The 21,904-nt window shown below is 32.4% G+C and overlaps 1 protein-coding gene across 1 annotated transcript; it reads left to right on the forward strand.

Moving 5' to 3' along the window:
• The first annotated feature begins 6,284 nt into the window (after nt 1-6,284).
• LOC114535473 lies at nt 6,285-6,827 on the forward strand. The gene has a single exon (XM_028556778.1). The coding sequence runs from the start codon at nt 6,285-6,287 to the stop codon at nt 6,825-6,827; it is 543 nt and encodes a 180-aa protein (XP_028412579.1).
• The last annotated feature ends 15,077 nt before the right edge of the window (nt 6,828-21,904 follow it).

A 21,904-nucleotide genomic window follows, 5' to 3' on the forward strand; every position in this document is an offset into this window, starting at 1 on the left:
GCACAAGAGGTAGACCATCAAGTCGTGGGCATTCAAGAGGTTCAACAGCTTCTAGAGGTCGAGCAAGGCAACCCAGAAGAGCCCGCGGATCAACAAGAGGTGGAAGAGGGCGTGGTAGATTAGTGGCTGAAGAAAATTCAGATGAAAGGTAGGTTCAGCATGAAGAGCAGATACAGGTATTGTAAGTCTGCATTGCAATAAGTCTGGAAACATACTATTCAAGTGTGTTCCTCTGTTTAATACTAGTGGATTGTACTTGTCAGTAGGAATACAACTAGGATGCCTGTTCTTTTAAATGTATTAATATTTGACTCTATCAATCTCCTGGTGATTGTACTTGTCAGTTGTCAGTGCATGCTCATAGTGCTGCAAGTTATGTGCTAAAAGAGATGTTCACAAACTATATCTAGCAACTAAAATGGACTGTAACTAGTCAAGGCCCTTTATTCAGGATTACTGTAACTTGTGCAATTTGACCAAAGACACGGTACCTGGCAGTGTCTATTTAATAAATAATTAAAAATATATTATTATCCTTCAAATATTTGTAGGAACTCATAAGTGGCCTAAATGAGGAAGCAGTTAGACGCTTGGCTGTTGAACTGCTAAGACGACAACCTGCAATGTTTGTTGATTTAGTAAATGGTGAGTTACCAAACCCAGGTGCACCAGTAAACCAAGGACCACCAGAGGACCCAGGACCACCAGAAGACCCAGGACCACCAGAAGATGACAATAATTCACCTGATTGGTGTAAGTGTGGTTTGCGTGTAGCTATGCCAACACAAGCTGAAAACAAATGTTGCACACAAAGTGTTCGGCCATGTATAACAACAAGCCCATTATTCTACCAAATTGTCTTGGATGGGAACATATTAGATGTGGCAATGAGGTACAGGGAGGATATGTTGGCAATGGAACATCCCCGGAATAATGAGAACTTTAGGCATACAGCATACAGGCAATTTGTTCTTTGGCAACATGGTAGACTTGGACAAGGTAACCGGAGAGTTGTCCCAAGTTGCTGTGTGAAGGCAATCAGGAATTGTTACCCGTCACCTAATTGTGTTTATGTAGGCTTCAGGCCAGCAAGATTATAATTATAAATAATTGCTTTGTAAATATGTACAGTATGAACTCTCAAAATCGAGACTTATGCTTTTCTAACAACTGTGTTACTGTTGGCCTTGGTGCCACTGCAATATTGGGAGCAATATTCCTTGGATCCTCTGCACTCCTCACTTGTTTTTGGTTAACATTACCAGTTTTCACTTGCTCTTCAAAGATCTTCACAATAAGTGAAGGTATATATGCATACTCTTTGGGTACAAGAACAGCTAGAATAATACATAGGTTCGCTTACTGTGTTGGGCACGGTGTCTGATAGATTTAAAATAGAGATTACAGTAGTTGTTCGGGATTGATGCAGGTATCTGTTAATACTGTAAACGTATCTAGATATATTTGTTAGCCAATGTATTATTTTTCCAAAAGCAATCTACTAGTTACTTACACAAGTTCTCCACCATAGTTCCTATAAGGTTGCCGATTTCTATGACTGTTAAAGGCAATAAGAGCAAGTAGATTGCGCAGCTTATACCCAACATACCTGTAAAGTAAATTTTAAGTTCACTTTAACATTTTGCTAAAAATGTATGAAACTAGAGCCAGGTACAGAATTTTAAATATGTTATAAATCATTTTGGTAAGGTACCAAAGTATTTTTTAAACTAATTAATAACCATACATATACTTACGAATATGCATGCCGTTTTTGGACAATACATCAGCATATGGTTGTGAAAAGATTCAAGGAATCCTGTGTGCCTAGAGTAATATAAAAGAAAGTCATACTGTAGGTACAATTAAATTGGTTTGTGATTATTAAACAAAATGTTAAAACTGCCAGCTAAATGTAATATGGTTATTAGACTGTAAATTACAGTGTCAAGTTATACTGTATTTATGCTGTTTACTGACATTACTAACCTTAAGTTGGTATAATAGTGAAATGTATTTAGGAATCGCTTGCTCAACACAACAACCTTTTGTAATGCATTGTGTGCTTTACTGTTTTTCTTCAACCAAGGCTTTTGTCTTTCTTCTTCAGTGAGACTATCATGTCCACATTTCCCAGAGCTTTTGCCATCATCTAATGCCCATTCATGCTCATTTACAAAATGGTGAAGTATTCCTCTCCATAAATCCTACAAAAATATTCACTTATAGTATGCATAGGTATAGTTTGTTTAAAACAATCATTTAGTAGATTAACAGCTGTAGTCATGCAGTATCGGAGAAATGAAGGCTATTTTATTATATCCATTGCTAAACTAAAATGGTTATATCAAAGTGCTATTATTGTTATTTTTTAAGATATTTTTATACAATGTGTACCTTGAAATCATCAATATTCCCATCACAATGCCGACTACAATACCAAAAATGGTTTTTCACAGCCCCTGCCCATTGGGTTAAATCTTCATTTCCTTTTTCTTTAGAAACCTACAGTAAAGCCAGCAAAAAACTGTTTGTTACTAAATTATGCAATTGTAAACATTATACAAATGATGGACATGGGAAATGCATGAATTATATTTTTTTAAATAAGCAACCAATACCAGAAAGTAACCATTTAATAGATACAGTAGTAAAATCATGAAGTGTTTGATAAAATACAGCACCACTTACTATGGCACCATTTAATCAGCTTGTTGCCAGTAAGTTGTTGCAACAATGGATGCTACTGCAATTTTTTACCTTGTATACGGTAACAATGACACAAGAAATTTTATTGGTCAAGAGGTACGTATTAGTGCATTTTGATTCTGGTTACCAGAAAAATACAACCAATTTCTACACACACTGTGCAGGATATTGAGTTGATAAATAAAACTTACACTTGTGACTTTCTTCCCAATTGACTTTCCACCATGCCAAACATCTCGCTGATGCACAATGCCAGCATACTTATCAGAATGACCTATAATATAGGACAATTTTTAGAACTTCTGCTAACCATATTTACTGTATGATTGTTTAATGCAAACCAATATCGAAAAATGCTAATAACTAGTTAGTCAAAAGCACCAGTGATTATAATACATTGTAAATATTTTATAATGTTATCCATATTAATCACTCACTCATTAATGCTGCAATTCCTGTATGCCCATCTGTAATGACCTCCTTAATGATAATGTCAGTGCTTAATAGAGCATCCATACCCCTCTGGAAACCAATACTTTCCATGTTGGTACTTTTCCTGCCATCTACCTCACGAACATCCAGAACATTCTGCTGCAATATAACCTCATCAACCATATCTGCAATTGTATATGTGCAATATTGTGCACAGTGTCCTGGCGAGTCATTCCTAGCATCTGAGCTGAGCAGAATCTCTATATTTATCCTCTCGTCCAATAGGGTTTGCCTCATCGAATCCCAGTGGCTCTGAACAACTGGTGCAACATAAAGGCATTGATGTTGATAAAACAGGCTCTTTGAAATAAACTCAAGGTTAAGGAATTTGAAAAGTAGTGCAGTTTTGGTGAAGGAATTTCCAAATAACAACAGACATGAAGACAATAATAAGTTTCCAGCACGCATTCTATTAGTCATTGGTTGTGCTGACCAGCTTCCTCCAAAATGGCCTGAAGAACACTTCCATGTCACCACAACACAGCTACCAATGTATGTTTTTCTGTATTCCCAATGCTTATCACAATCTGATCTATTACAATCAGCACCATGTATTGTCTGTAACAGTTCGAGTACCCGATTTGTAAATACAATACACTTCTCTATTTGTACAAGTTGTAAATGGGGAATATCTGTGGGTACATTGGCAGGTGGTGGGTCTTCTGTAGGCAGTGATAGATCCGGATCTTTGTTTTCTTCCTCATCGCCCAACAGTGTGTCAAACACTTCCTCTTCTAGGGAGATCTTCTCTAATCCATCAACATTCATTCTACCAGAATTGAAATTGTCAAGAATATAAAATTATTTCAATTAAATAAATACAGATCTGTTCATTATAACAAGTGTAGTGCAGTATTGCCTTAGCAGTATAGAGCATTCATTTAGCATTATGTTCTTTCATCATAGATAGGAGTAAATCCATTTCATGCAAGCTTTTTATATAATTTTTATTCCTGTAACAATGTATGTACAGTGTAGTAGTTCATACAGCAAGGAATGATGAAAGAACATAACAACATACAGTAACTTGGACCTACAGTATAGGCCCCTATATAACACTATACACTACAGAATGTGAGAACATCCTGATACCCAGTAATATGTTTATCACTATCAGGATAACATTGTTTGATTGGTAGCATAATAGAGACTGAAAATGGAAACTTTGATGTTTGGAATATGCAGAATATCACTGTTTGGTACAATTATGAATTATAAATAAATTCAATTTGACAGTGATGAATTATGCAGCATAGTAAATATATGTTGTTTTGTTTCATTTATACCATTTGTTAATTACAAATCCCACACTAATAAGAAAGGACTATAAACAATTAATCAACTTTAATAAAGTTACAAAAAATATTCTGTTAACTCACAATGTACTTTGTTCATTGAAATCTAAATGCAGACTATCATTTGAGGAATATGCTGGATCCTCAGGGCCTGTCAGTGTCTCCTCATCATCTTGACTGATGTTCAATCTGAAAACAGAACACCACAAAATTAGACCCAACACCAACATACATTCAATCAGTTCAATCAACCACTATAGGTAATATGACTAGATACAAAATATTAATATATAATAATATAATATATATATAATATATAATATATATATATATATATATATATATATATATATATATATATATATATGTGTGTGTATATGTATATGTATATGTATATGTATATGTATATGTATATCTATATCTATATCTATATCTATATGTATATATATGTATATATATGTATATATATGTATATATATATATATATATATATATATATATATATATAAAAATAATACCAAAGAAATAATAATATATAAGTAAACAAGAGTAAAAATAATTTAATTGTTACATGGAACAATCGGTGACAGCGATTCTGCAGGGAGCAATGTTGACTCAGGTACATGTAGGAAGGAACTATTGTCTGTCAGTGTTTTCGCGTCGCTAAATATGCAAAACATGAGGTTAAATTGACTATTGAATTGGGGTCAAAGAAGGCCGAAGCATATATAGCATTATCAATAGTATAAAATCTATTTACATACCACTTTCCAGCAGTATTCCGTCCAGATAAATATGTGTTTATCAAAAACTCAGCGAGCTGTTTGTGGGTGTCAAAATTTAGTTCACTTTTTAACTCTGTCCATGGAACGAATTGTTCGTGCAAGTTTACTCTTGATTTACCACGTTTAACATCATATTCCATACGCTTATATTTCGTGTCAGTCGGATTTGGATTTACTGTCGAACTTTCTGCGATATTTTCTAAAATATCTTCCTCTCCTTCGTCGGCCATGGTTTGATAATAGTCGAGACAATAGTTTTCTCACTCATCAAGCAAAGTGGCAACAGATCATATATCAACACAGCCTCAAAACTTAATGTAATATGTAGTAAAATAAATTGTTTGCGGGGGCCGCAAATAGACTTTTCCGCGCATCCTCAGATTCGACTGGATATTATCTTTAACCTTACCATCGGGAAAGTTTCAGGATCAAATTATGAGTCAGTCTATGAGAATTACCTAAAACAGGAAAATGTTGATCTTTGTTGTTTACTCCGATAAGTATTTTAATCAGATTGTTTTTGACATTTGGGGTGATGAGAATGGTAACATTTCACGCATAACAAATGATGTTATTTTTCTATGGTTGAATAATAGTCATTACGATATTATTACAAATTCACAAATTTTCTGTAATAATCAATATTCATGTTTTCGTTGTATGAAACGATTTTCATGTTTTGAATTTCAACACAATCATATTTGCAACCCCACATTATTGTGTAGAATGCGTTACTCATCGCCAACAAAATGCGTAAAAACATGCAACAACATTAAATGCAGTAAATGTAATTTGATCTTTAACAATCAAAAGTGTTTCACATCTTTTTAATGCCGTTTCTAAACACAATAAAGCTACGCATGACGAACTCAAAGCGATTCAATCAAGCCAAGATTTCATTAGCAATAAGTTCGACGAGTTATTGAACTCGTTCAATTTGCTAAAGAAAGAAAACAGCCACCTAAAGCACAAAAATGCCCAGTTGAATATCCAGGCAAGAGAAATGGCAATTCGAATATCCAAATTAGAAGACGAACAAGAAAATCTGAATCTATACTCTCGAAGAGACTGTTTAGAGTTCCATGGAATACCAGAGACGCCGGACGAGAATACAGACGAGTTGGTCAAGCAAATCGCCGATTTAATGGCAGTTGAAATTAACCCAACAGATATCTCGACAAGCCACCGTTTGCCTTCCAGAAGAGGCATCATTCCTACAATTATTGCAAAGTTCGCAAGACGAAGTACTAGAGATAAGCTTTATAACTCGAAGGGAAATTTAAAGAATCGTAGCTCGTCTGACCTTGGTTTTGTACGGTCTGATAATAAGTTATATGTTAATGAAAGCCTTACGCCGAAAGCTAGAGAACTGTACCATCAAGTAAGACAAGTTCGAAAAGCCCATCGTTTTAAATACGCTTGGACAAAATATGGTAAACCCTATTTAAAGAAGGACAATGCCTCTCGAGCTATATCATTCGCATTGCTGAAAGAACTTGATGATTTCAAAGCAAGCATACCAACTCTATCTGGGCAAGTACCATAATTTTATAGTTGCAAGAGTAATTAAATGTGATTATATTACATGTAAACTATGGCTGCATCACTTAGAGAACTACCCTTTTATGATTTGGATAATAATAGTTTTAACTTGTTAATGTTTGAAATGCAAAATGGCGCGATCAACTTTTTTATTATGATAGGTTAGCCAGTATGAGTTACAATCCTCTATTCTCTGATACAAACCAACAACGTAAATTAACGAGAGACTATGATCCAGATTTGTATTTTTCCGCTGATTTAAATAAAAACTGTGAGTATTTTACTGAGGATCAATTCAATGCTATGTTAAAAGAGGAATCCCAGTATGACTCACAATTTTCTACTTTACATTTAAATATTCGCAGTCTTGTGCGCAATTTTCAAAATCTGACTGATTTATTGAACAATCTAGATATGCAATTCTCTGTTATTGGTATAACAGAGACTTGGTTACAAGATTCCGCTCATTTAGTAGACATTAACAGCTTGAAATTTTCTCATAAACATTGACCTAATAAAACAGGAGGCGGTGTTGGTTTATATTTGTCTGATGATTTCGAATCTAAAGTGCGTGATGACCTTTGTTTTGTTAATGAGGAATTAGCTGAGTCCTTATTTCTTGAGATTCCTAGGGCTCAAGGGAAAAACATTGTCGTCGGTATTATTTATAGACCTCCTAATCAAAGTGTAAGGGATTTCTTATTTGCATATAATGAGATAATTGAAAAAATTTCTAAAGAGAACAAAATATGCTACGTAATGGGGGATTTTAATTTGAACTTGATGGATCACCAGTGTCACTCTTTAACTGGCGAGTTTTTGGACGGAATGTATTCCAATATGTTTTTCCTCTAATAACTCGTCCAACTAGAATAACATCTTATACAGCTACTTTAATTGATAATATATTTACGAACCAATTATTTCCTTATTTAAAAAGTGGCTTATTGTTCACTGACATTTCGGATCATCTTCCGATCTTTTCAATTTGTTTTGATGACGATATGAAAAATCAAAATGTTAATGATGTAATTGTTTTTCGTGATAAAAATGCACAAAATTTAGTGAGGTTTAATGAGGAATTAATGAATGTAAATTGGTCGCAGTTAGATGGGTATGATGACCCAACTACATCATACAAAACTTTCTTATCTAAATATACTGAAATTTATGACTCATGTTTTCCTCTGAAAAAAATAAAGACTAACACAAGATCAATCAGCAAACTGTGGTTGTCAAAAGGCCTCTTAAAGTCTGTAAAAATAAAAAACAGACTATATAAAAAGTATTTGTCTAATCCTACACCAGAACATGAATATAAATTGAATCACTCTATAAGAATTGCTAAATCCTTATACTATACAAAGAAATTAGAGTGTGTAAAATCCGATACAAAAGCAACTTGGCGTGTACTTAATGAAGTCATTAATAAAAAAAATATAAGACTAAATTTCCATCTTCCTTTAAAGCTGATGACAATACGGAAATATCTGAGCCTGTTGAAATTGCTAACAGATTTTGTAATTACTTTACTAATATTGGTCCTAATCTGGTTAGGAAAATCTCATCTTCTAATTCTCCTCAAACGTTTTTATCCGGAAATTTTCCAAATTCAATTTTCCTCAAGTTAGCAACTGAATCAGAAATCCTGGTCGTAGCTTCCAGTTTTCAGTCGGGAAAAGCTGTAGGCATTGACAAAATTCCTATGTCTATTATAAAACAATCAATAAAAGCAATTTCTTAACCACTGACCCATATTATAAATTTGTCCATAACTCATGGTATTGTTCCTGATGAGATGAAAATAGCTCGGGTAATCCCTATTTTCAAAGCTGAAGATCGCAATGCTCTTACTAATTACAGGCCCATCTCTATACTCCCCAGTTTTTCCAAATTTTTAGAAAGAATTATCTATAACCGTTTTGGGGAATATTTTAATAAATATAATATTATATCTGATAAAGAGTACGGTTTTCAGAAAAATCATTCAACTTCCCTTGCCCTGATAGATTTGTATGATAAGATTTCAACTGCAATTGATCAAAAAGAAATTGCGGTTGGGATTTTTCTAGATTTATCGAAAGCCTTCGATACAGTGAACCACTGCATCCTTTTTAATAAACTAGAACATTATGGAATTCATGGTCTAGCTTTAGAGTGGGTCAAAAGTTACTTTTGCAATCGACGTCAATTTGTTCAATTCAATGATTGTTCTTCTGCTTTAAAAAATATAAGCTGTGGAGTACCTCAGGGTTCCATACTAGGTCCTTTATTCTTTTTATTATATATTAATGATGTCGCTAATGTATCAAAACTTGTGGACTTAATCCTATTTGCCGATGATACGAGCATATTTTTATCACATAAAGACTTAAACCATTTGAACAATGTTTTGAACAGTGAATTAAGGAAATTATCCGATTGGTTTAATGTAAATAAACTTTCCTTAAATCTAACGAAAACGAAATTTATGATATTCAAACCAAGACAAAAAACACGTTGCATAAATGTTCTTTTGACACTTAACAATTACTGTATCAAACAGGTAAATGAGACGGTGTTTTTAGGAGTAATATTAGACGAAACTTTGTCTTGGAAATCACATATTTCTCATATAGCTAATAAAATATCAAAATCAGTGGAAATAATTTTTAGGTCAAGTTTGTATTTACTTGACATTTCCTTACGTATTTTATATTATTCAATTATTTATCCATATCTTGAATATTGTAACTTAGTCTGGGCTTCGACATATTCATCCAACCTTCGTCATATTACATTGTTGCAAAAACGAGCTATTCGAATTTTAAATAAGAGCAAATTTCATGCTCATACTGACCCGCTCTTTAAAAAATTAAATATTCTGAAATTTGAGGATATTCGTTTGTTGCAATTAGGTCAGTTTATGTATTGTCATAAAAATTTTCTTTTGCTGAAAGGCTTTAACAGTATGTTTGTTTTAAATAGTCAAGTTCACACCTATAACACAAGACATTCGATAGTTTTTCACGTGCCATTTTGTAGAACAAATATTAAACAGTATTCTGTGAGATTTCAGGGCCCAAAACTTTTTAACTCTCTTCCATTTGATCTAGTTAATTCTACTTCTTTGTCTTCATTTAAAAAAAAACTGAAAGATTTTTTCTTCTTTAAATATTAAAAACTTTTAATCTTTTATAACTCCAACTGTTGTATTGTATAACGATTTATAAGTATGATGATCATGTACTCCTGTCTGTCAAAAATTAATACTGTGTAATTAGAATAAATGTTAATTACTACCCCAAATGCACGCGTGCCCAAAGGGAGCCTAAATCTCGATAAGCCCATTGGTTTCTTTTTAGGCTTCCTTGTTGCTAACATATCATGATTTAAATGTGTGTTTATTAATTTATATTTATTTTTGTAATACTAATTAATGTATATGTATAGCAACAAATCAAAAAATTTATTATTAAAATTTTTGAGTATACAAAGAAAAATATCACCAGGTTAACACCATATCAAAATGTTAACACCATGTGATTACTTTTTCTTTTGTGATACTTGTTTTAAAATTGTCCCATGCTTTTTTTTGTTTTAAATCAAAAGAATAGGCGTAAATTTTACTATCACAGTTAAGTGTAAAACATATGAAAAAAATCATAACTGTTTCATGAAACTGCTTAGGGAAAGTAATGATACAGCAACATTTCCGACATTTTTTTTTTTTACTTTGAAACAAAGACTGATGAAAATGATTAAATTATCCCCTTCTATGCTGTGATTCAAAAAGTTTGTCAATATTGTGAAAAACAGGAATTTGGAGGATGTGAAGAGAAAGATCCATTTATTTGCAGATCCATTTATTAAAAAAGCAAATTGTTCTAATTGTGTTTGCGGATATAGACAGTATGTTTTGGATAATAATGGAGATAATATTATTTCAGACTTAATTAGCTTTACAATTGAAGAAAGAAATAGTATTTGGATTGCACACAACGAAAGTCGTTTTGACAGAATTTTTTTATTACGAAAATTAATTAATGAACAGGAAATAATTCCTGATGTTATAATGAATGGGAAATAAGGTAATGCAATTAAATGTACTCTTTGTTAATGCAACATTTCTTAATAGTTACTTGTTTTTGCGTATGTTGTTAGCTAAATTTCCAACTTGCTTAGGTTTTGAAGATTTAACCACTATTTTTTTTATGATTTACAATACAAAGGTGCAATGATTGATGTTCCATTTTTTGACTAAACAAAAATGGGTGATGAAGAAAGAAAGGCATTCAATTCTTGGTATAATAAGAAATGTAAATCAACATATGTATTTCGAGATGAGATTTATTATTGTTTGGATGTTAATATTTACAGTGGCCTGTATGTGCAATGCACAAAACAAATGTTCAATGCAAAATTAATGTTAACAATGCATGATAATATATAGAAATGTACCGAAAACAACATAGATCTCAATTCAAGCTAAAGAAATACAATGCAAAATAAAATCGATTTTGATAGAAAATAGAATTGACCGCAATGCAAAAAAACTAATCCTGATGCAAAATAAAGTTTGATCAATGCAAAATAATTACCGCTATCCCAAGACAGTGTGGCTGCACACTGTCTTTCCATTTTTTTTCCTTACATCTCTTGCCAGGAAATTTGCGTGGAAATGTGAACAGTGAGAAAGCATGCATTTTATTAGCCCATTCTTACTTCGAGCCAAAATCGAAAAAAAAGGGAATTTGGGAAGAACTTTCTCGTTAAGCTTTGTAAAGACATGAAATAAGACGAAGTTTTAAAGAAATCATTAAAGAAATGGGAGAATTATGAACGAACATTCTCAATAGAGCGAGGTTATGTTTTGGTGTATCCTGATGGACAGTTAGCTCGCACTATTCCTGGCACAAATACTCAATTCACCTTAAAGGAGTACAAAGAAGGGATAGGAAAAGCATATTCAATATTGATTCTGTATTTGGCTCCAGTGCTGGAAAAAGACAAATTAGAAGAGGAAAATAGTGAAGTTACAACAGAAATCGAGGTAATTGGTAGTGATGAACCAGAATATTTTGGCGAATCTCATTTCAGTACTAGTGATATGTCATGTGATCAGTTGGTAGCTGGTGTTTTGGAGGATCCCAACATAGTCCCTCCATATGAAGTCACAGATTTTTTGTAAGTATTACTAAGACCACCTGATGATTCCTATATAGACATATAATAATAAGTTTTACAATTCCAAATTTAGGCCTATTGGTATAGATAAGAGTGATGCTGTTCAAACAGCTATAAAAACAGTTTGACTACAATTGAACAATTTGAAGATGATAATCTTAATTATGATGAAAGTGATAATGCACCTGCTCTATCTAGCAATGATATTCAGTACAAAATCAAACAGTTTGCAGATACCAAAGTCTATGGGCCAATCCGTACCATTGTCAGCCGCCTAAGTATTTGGCAGACAGCACATTCATACTTTAAGAGAATGGGATTCCTGAAAGGGTCAGGTTTATTGCAAGTGACTTTTGCCACTTTTGAAAGTGAGGAGGATGCTGTAAACCTGGGTGGACCCAGAAGAGAATTTTTTCATCTTTTATTAGCAGCAATTGCAAGATAAAGTGGAACAATAACAAGTATGACATGTTTATATGTTTGCAGTATGTTACAGCGCTGAATTACTTCTGATAATCTGATTTCCAGACTGATCAGTTCTTATATATTCCTGTAGCACTTGGTAGTATGGGGCTTCCGTACATAGTGTGTATTGTAAGAATCATTAATTGCTACTGAATGTTAATCACTTATACATTTCAAAGTAATTTATTACATATCACTTAATTTACATCCTAGCAACTGGCCTACACCACTCCACCCACTGCACAAAACTGCCTTGGATCCACTGCAGCAGCAAAACAAAACTGACCTAGATCAATCTATTGATAGTACCTATAGATGTCTAAACCCTACCTAGCTGCCAATTAGTATGAATTTCCTGATTCTTAAATTTGTTGAATATATATTAAAATAAAATATTTTAAATATTTTCTATAGATACTGCTTGTGGGCATGTCATAAGATGCAATGTTGGTGCATCACAAAATGATTCTTTTATTGTCGTTGGCATAATGTTAGCGACTATGGTTGTGAAGGGGGGGGAAGTTCCCCATCTTTTTAGCAATTCCATCTGTCAGTACATCCAAGGTGGATTTGATATGTCCATTTCCGCAATAGATGAAGTACCAGAGAAACATATTCGGGATTCACTGAATAAGGTATTTAATAGGATAGATATATAGTTGTATGCTCTTTATTGATATAATTATGCTAAATGCATATCTAAATGAATCTGCATGAACTTAATTAGATAGATTAATTGTTGCCTTGATTTGGTAATTAAACTACTTGCTAGCTTAATTTGCAAAGAGAAGTATCTAGTATTTCCAGGACTTTAAATATTACCCACTCCAAAGCCAGACACTAGATTTTTGCCAGGAATTATGAATGAAAATATCTATAGAACTGAAACTGAAGAACTGATAGAAATATCTATATATATTGGCAACTAAATTAGGTCAAGTCGATTAAGAGTATATGCATTTAAAATTTTCAGGACATTTTGAGATTCTGAAATTGCCCTAATATTTGAATAATCATTTTGTTTTTTAGCTGAAGGAGAGTAAAACTCAGGAGGAAGTCAATACATTCTTGGCAGAAAGTCAATGGAGATACGAAATTGATGGATTATGTGTCACAGTCCCATTTGAAAAGAAGGATGTGTTCATTTGTGAAGTAGTGAAATATTTTGCGATTATAAAGTGCCAAGCCATATTAGATCACCATTTGGAGGGACTCAAATATTATGGCGTAAGGGGCATTAGTTTATTATTATTATGCATTTCTCTTATGATAATTAGGTTATCACTTCTCCTAGTATATGGCATTTACAGGAGGAAGAGATACTTTTTCCCTGTCACAAATTTTATATTTTGTAATGTGCTCTTTTACTTCATTACTTCTTGAATATTTGGTTAATATATCAAACTATATAATATAAACTCTTTTTTTCGCTGGCATTATTCTTACAATCTAAAAAACAATCATACCGAATTAAAAATCGCATCGATCTCCTAACATCTGTTCATGTCGAGCAAACAAACCGTTCACATAAACAACACCAGCATACATGAGAGATTTTTGCGGATCATCTGAGCTGCACCCGCATGCAACAGACAAAGAATCTGAATATTTTATAACTTCATTATCTACACAAATATATATATATATATACACAAAGTCTACTACAAATCAAAGTATATTTGAACTATAAATATTAAAGATTATATATTAAATTTTCGATTGTATTTCACAATCTGACGAAGATTGCAATAAAGATTCAAATTATCATCATACAAACAAGAAAAGATATCAGGACGTTGTAGAATAAGTAAGGATTTCAAATCAGATTTTTCACAATTTAAAATTTTATGCAAAACAGTATTTAAACTAAATTGATACTTAACTCCACGCTCAATAAGACAATTAAAACACACTAATAATTTTTTAATGCGTAAATATAAAAAAGACAAAAACATGTATTTTTTTTACATTGAGAGCAATGAAAAAAATGAAAAAAAAACAAATCTGAATTTGTATATCAAACGCCAAAATTATAATTCCATATTTCAATCCAATTAAAAATGAATACTTGCACATCGGTAAATTTGAGTTTGCACATACAAATGTTCATTGAATTTCTGAATATGGTAAAAAATCATGAATTTTGTTTTGATTTTCCTGTAAAACACATGCAGAGGCACCAGGATGATAAATAAATTAATTTAAACAAAAATAATCTGGAAATGATATCCTTTGCGTTTTATCAAAGCATGAGATTAAACTTTTTCTCCCTATCCCGTTACAAAGATGGGAAATACAAAATTGGGGATAAATCATAATTATCCGAATTTAAAACACAAAACACTCTATACCATTGATAGGGAATAACAAAAACAGAAGTAGAAATATTAACCACCATGGGTATAGATGATAGAGATTTTCTTACTCTCTCCCATCCCAAATTATTTAGGAAAACAAACACAACATAAGCATTAACACGAAGAAAAAGTTCATAATCTAAATGCAAATTTGATTTTTTAAAGTATTCTTGACATCCTTTAACAACAAAATCACCATATATTGACTCCGTCCAGACATTATTTAATTTTATTGGTCTTCTTTTACTTGAAAGTGTTGGTTTCGCTCTTCTCAAAACTGAACATACATCATACATAAAATCAAAACCAAAATATACACCATCGATTTCATCCCCTCAATGTGAAGCAATAAAAGAAATGCAATTAACAAGTTTTTTGCTGGAGGTAGACGCAATCAACAAAATGACCTGTGATGAAGTTGGAGTAATAGTATGTGGGATAATTCATAAAAATGGAATAACACCGTATGAAAAAGAGGATCCCAAAACAAAATGTGTGCATGTTGTGGCATCAACAAATTGACTCTTTCTCTCTAGAACATTTCAACCACGTTCAAAAAGAAGACATAGACAACATCTTAAAGAAATGGTACAAGAATAAAAAAAATATATAATCAGATACGATAGTAAAGTAATAAATTCATTGTAAATCTCAATGATTATAACACAATGTACAACATTCACAATTCTCTAAATTACAAAGTTCACAAATTACATTTTCTCTTCTATCGTTTTCTGTCTACTTCTTCTCTTTACTAAAAAATGGTCTATGATAATCATAAAAGTCTTGTTCATAATTCTCAGGATCAGTCCCCTTACAAAATGTTCGAATAGAATCCCATAAATATTTACATTCCTTCTTACTACTGCATATAATTTTAAGTTTTTTTCCATCAATAGGATTAAATTGAGTAATTATTTCCACAGCGTCAAAATATGATATATGTTCAAAATCATTAAGAAGAAAAGCAGCAAATTTCCGTAAATGAAATTGATCGTGAACAATAATACTTCTTTGCTAAACATCTAAAAATGAATAGAATCCATCATACGTCCACTGCAATGATAAGCTCTTCTAGAACTAGTATAATCACGCAAAATAATTTTCCAAATACTGTTAGCTTCTTTCTTATTTTCAGAAAACAAAACTCACTTCCAATTGATTGTTGATTTTACCCTCTCAAATCGATTAAACATTGAAATCAAATCAGAAAGATCGTCAAAAAATGAGGAACATAAAATGTGAATAAGAAATCTTCTCATCTCACAATCAGTGTCAATTTCAACACAAAAAAGTACTCATTTTTTTGCACACTTCTCATGTTCAACTTGAACTCAAATGAATAGAAAAATAACAAAACTTGTAAGTCATTTCTTTGTTTGCCGTGTCGCTGTGTGTCGCATATCAACTACATTTTCAACAAGTTAATACTTTTTTATAATGCTAAAAAGGAATTCAACCGCAATCAAAAAATTTGTTTATTCTCTCACTTTATCCCGCCATCGGTACTGGTTACACTCCACAAAAATAAAAAATCATAATTTTTTTACAGCTCGACAAAAAAAATCGAAATCTTGAATTATTTTCTCAATAAAATAGTGCAATAGTTTTTCCCCTGTTGCTTTTAGCCTTTTGCATAGTCACCGCGAAATTTAGTCTATTTTCAAGCGCTTTTGTGTAGAAAGTTTTGTTTTAATTCAGCAAATAGAAATAATTTTGTGTATTTTCATAACAATTTTCTTTACTACGCATGCGGCTGCGCGCCGTTCTTGCTTGAGTTTGAATGATACAAAACCTTGAGTTGTTGGGGTTTCATTATACGGGAAATCGACTGGCGGGGTTTTAAAGCCTACCCAAGTGCATTTTTCCGGTTGTTTGGGTTTATCGAAATATGACACCTCAGCTCGAGGGTATGCTACACTATGATGTCGCTACGCTAGGATTTTGTATTTTGCTATAACTTCGGTATTTTTTTAGTTATACGCTTAAAAATGTAGTCAAAATGTAGAACTTTTTATGGAAAATTCAGCTTTGTAAAAAGAGATGAAGCAAAATAAAAAGATAAGATGAAGATAAATACGGCAATAGATGCCGAATATATAATTAGTTTAATTAAGTGTACAAATTCGTTATTCTGGCTTTCAAAACATATTATTCGCCTATTCTCCTTGTATTTACGATTTCACTTCCTAATTTTGTCGTACAGTTTCATATGCTGAATCAGGCTACCTAATTTTAATGAACGTAGCTGCACATAAAAGCAATGATATAGCAGTGTGAAATTACCCGTCGAATTTGACTTAATATGATCACGGCGCTGTAGAAAAAATTATTTTCTTCGGATTATTTTTACAAAAAAAATTGGAAATTTCAATTTTTCCTTAAAAAAACTGGAAGCTCAAATTTCAACATTCCTGGGATTAAAGGGATATATATAAATAGCAATCAGAAATCAAAACACAATACAGCATGTCCGATAAAGATTCCCTTTACAATAAATACGCATACAAAAAGCGTGAAATTTGTAGAGTTATTTTGATACTTATTGAGAAAGAAAACATGGCTAACAAGGAATTTCAGGACAAACTGGAAAAGCTATCATCCTATTTCTTCGACCCTGAAAATCCAGACCCACGAAAAAGCATACATTGTTTAACATGTGGCTTCAAATCTGTGCGCACTTCCAATGAAGCCCATTTCTTAACGAAGAAAAAGTGCAAAAATCTGGCGACAAAGAATTTGTATGGTGTGAACATCTCGAATGCAAGATTCTGTGTTTGCGTTTTCAATTTTGCATAGGATGCATAAAAAATATGGAAACAATTGAAATGACAAGTGAAGAACCCATACAACTTGATTCAATGTTCCAACAAATCTCCCACTTACAATCTATAATTTTTTTACAATCTTTTTTTCCTTTCAAAAATAAGGATTCATTTTCCTAAAAAAGATAGTGGAAGGATGAAAGTTTTCACAGAAGAAGGTGAAGATGTGCTCTTCCCTCACCATATATGTTATGCAAAAAAAGAAAGCAAATACACAAATGAGGAATTGGCGAGTATGGAATCACCTCCACAAGATGCCGATGAAGAAATTGAGCATCTTACCTTATATGGTGAGCTTGATTTTGTCCCGCACAAGAGAAACAAAGGCTTCAAAATCACACAGGCAGAGCAAAGTTTCATTTTGAAAGCATGCGGGTGCAATTGCGAAGTTGAAAGATTTGAAGAATTCTTTGAAAATGCATAAACATACTGTTTTTTTAGGAGATCACCTTGACTTTACCTTTTCCCCTTTAAAAATCGTAAGAAAAAATCCTTTTTTTAAAGACATACTCAATGCTTAAAATCATATTATATAGAGTAGAAACTGATATGGGTAGAAATTACAGACAAATCGAAACACAGAATAATGAATGAATTCAACTTTTTTCAAATTACCCTTATGCTCAACCAAAAAGGCGTTGAGGATCCATTATATTATTCTCTCCAAAATCCTAGATCCTGATAGACAACAAAACCGGATAGAAAATCACCGACGAAATCTTCTTCATTCTAGGATTTGTCAATGGACACAAAATCAAGCATTATGTTTGACTACTTTGCACAAACAAACTGCTTTGAACAATTAACTGCTTTGCACATATTGTACTCATTATTCAAATTATTTTTTGTAATAACATTTTTTTATTCTTGAAATAAAGTCATTCTTTTGTTAAAAGCTGTTATTGTTTCGTCAATAGCTGTTACAACATTTCAGATTTTAATAAATAAACTATTAAAAGCTGAAAGTCGAAGTTCCGGAGTACAGAGTCCCGGAGTACAGAGTGAATTGTTCAAAACTTTAAAACACGGAGTGGTAAAAACACAAAGTCAACGTAAAAAACCCAGAGTGGACGTAAAAACATGGAGTCCATGTAAAAACACGGAGTCCACGTAAAAACACGGAGTCCACGTAAAAACACAGAGTCCACATAAAAACACTAAGTCCATGTAAAAACACAGAGTCCACGTAAAAACACGGCATGGTAGAAAACACGGGTACCGGAATACGGATTACAGAGTAATTATTCGACTCCTTCGCAGGGATTGAACCACCCAGGAAATCTCCGGTTTACTTGAAGGAATTATTGGCATTTATTAAGGAAAATGTTCTACGATTAAATATTCTACTTGCACAAGTGAATTCAGTGACAAGTAATTAATAAACCATTTACAGTAGTTGTTACATAATTGACATTTATTCGAGTTACATAACAGTTACATAGTTACTGAATAATAACAAAATGTTACATAGTTGGCACCTATTCGAGTTGTCGGAGGCATTTGTACAACAGCCCCTGAGTTTTAAAAGGCTTACAAATGCGGACATTTATGAATAAAGAGAGACACAAACGCCTGGAAAATTACAACAAAAATTTGTGAACAGAAGAAAAAAATTCAGATTGTAGGAGTGGAAACACTGTTCTCTCACTGAGCTCGACCCTTTGTTGTTCTGTGCTGCCTCAGAAAAAGTACAGTAAGTTTCCCTTATTTTTTCTTTATATACCCTATTTAATGTAATTTGTTTAGATTTTGGTTCAAGTTTTGTAATTTTACTTTATTTCGTAAATTGTTTTGAAGTTTTGCAATGAAAGTTGGGCATAATTCGGTCATTGCTCTTCAGTCCAGGAAAGTTCATCTTTCATCGTTAAATACTGTCCTAAATTAGTGCAATGAAAATGTATGTATTCATAAATTTCTCCAAGCAACTTGAGACCAAAGTGGTAGGTTGCAGTTACACTCTGCTAAGCCTAAACCTTTTGTTTTTTTATAAACAAACCTCAGGAATTACTCCCATTTGCCGGTTTGAAATGCATTGCGTCTACTCGTACGTTTGACTTGTTATGCCGCTTTTAATTAGGAACGTATCATATACCGGTAGGCGTTAGAGTTTTAACGCACACTTTTGTAACCAACCAAAAAAGACACATGTTTTAAACAAACAAACTGGTTTTCACATTACAGCAGTTAACAGTAAATGGTAATATCAAAACAGTTAACTTACAGCATTGTGGAGAAAACAATCCGCTTGGACTGTAATAAAATGAAGCCAGTCAAGAAATTTTAAAGTTAAATGCTAATTGTGGCGTAAAACGAAAAAGAGTATAAACCATGTCTATATTTGTCTATAACACAACACGACAAGGCAAACTCACCTCATGTTGTATCTTTGCTTAATTTAAAATTTACATAATTATTATTGGAAGAAAAGCAATGTTGATAAATGTCGGTATTGAAAAAATTAATACTGCCTGAAAAAGTTTTATTACATTCAAGTCTGACATATACCATTTATAGTATTACTATAATACCGCATGAGTGGAAAGGCTTCTCACTTGTCTATATGTGGCAATATCTCTCTGGTAGAGCTAGGAATAGGAGGAACTATACAACATCTTTGATTATCGTTTCTATTTTCGTTGATGGCTTTTAAGCTTCCAATATTAAAATCCTCCCAAGTAAGGACAATTATCAATTTACCTTCCTTCAAACTTGAAGAGGTTAAAGAGAAAGATTTTATTGGGCGTGGTTCTTATGGGACAGTTTTCTCTGGAAAATTTAGTGATGAAACAGAGGTGATCAAACAACTTAAGAGAGATAGATAGATAGATAGATAGATAGATAGATAGATAGATAGATAGATAGATAGATAGATAGATAGATAGATAGATAGATAGATAGATAGATAGATAGATAGATAGATAGATAGATAGATATATCTGTTATAACCATGAAGGCTAATCAAGACAGGTGGATATTAATATATTACAATCTTTCATTATTTAATTAGAGAGTGATTCAATAAAAATTAAAAAGATTAGAGAACAAAGTTACAAAACACACAACTCTGGCAAAACAACACAAACAGAATAAAACAAAAAACAGTACAATACGAAACAAAACAGGGGAGGGATGGCTCTTACACGTAGTAATAACACGAATATCTAGACTAGCTAGTAGTGATCAATTAACTGTTGTTTTAGTTTTTTTTTAAAAGCAGATTCACTCAGATATTTAATTGACTCATCAGTATCATTCCAGGTCTTAGGGCCGATAAATCGTATATTAAATTTTCCATAGTTAGTGCGAGGTTGGGAAAAAGAAAAGGATGATTTTGCAGAAAGCCTTGTATTATAATTATGCTTGGAACTAACTGGTGAAAAAAGTTCATAAATGCAAATGGAAGTTTATTGTTATTAAATTTATGCATAAATAATGTTGTATTAAGTAAGACAATATCAGGAAATTTTAAGAGTTTGAGTCTCTTAAACATAGGTGAAGTGTGTGCCCAATAATGGGAAAATGTTATTATACGTATTGCTTTCTTTTGTAGGGTCACTATTGGCTGAATATTTGTCTTGTACGTATTTCCCCATATTACTACACCATATGAAATAAATGGGAAGATAATGGAATAATATAATTGCACTAAAATATTAGTAGGAACAAAATGGCGCAGTTTAAGCAGAACTCCAACACTTCTCGAAACCTTTTTTGATAATTCATACACATGTTCCTTCCAGTTAAGATGGCTATCAATAATAATTCCCAGATATTTAATATTAGATTTTTGTAAAATAGATGTATTATTTATTTTAAGATCTATGGGGTAGTTTATTCTTTTTTGTGGTGTGTGAAATAATACAAAATTTGACTTTTCAACATTAAGTGATAATTTATTTGCGCATAACCATTCATTTATATTTTCCAGCTCATGATTAAGTTTAGTTTCTAGTCTTTCCAGGTTACTTTTCGAACAGAATATATTTGCATCGTCAGCAAAAAGATGAAAATCTAAATCAGGTGCACAATTATTGAAATCATTTAGATAAAGAAGAAATAATAGTGGACCCAAGACTGATCCCTGTGGTACTCCACATGAAATGTGTACTAACTCAGATGATATATTCTCGATAGTAACAAACTGAAATCTATTATTTAAGTAAGAAACAAACCAGTCCTTAGCAATAGCCCTTATTCCGTAGAATTCAAGTTTCCTTATTAGAATTGAATGATTTACAGTATCAAATGCTTTTCTCAAATCCAAAAAC

The sequence above is a fragment of the Dendronephthya gigantea genome, unplaced genomic scaffold (assembly GCF_004324835.1).
Source record: "Dendronephthya gigantea isolate DGI-Jeju-01 unplaced genomic scaffold, DenGig_1.0 000118F, whole genome shotgun sequence".
Lineage (NCBI taxonomy): Eukaryota > Metazoa > Cnidaria > Anthozoa > Malacalcyonacea > Nephtheidae > Dendronephthya > Dendronephthya gigantea.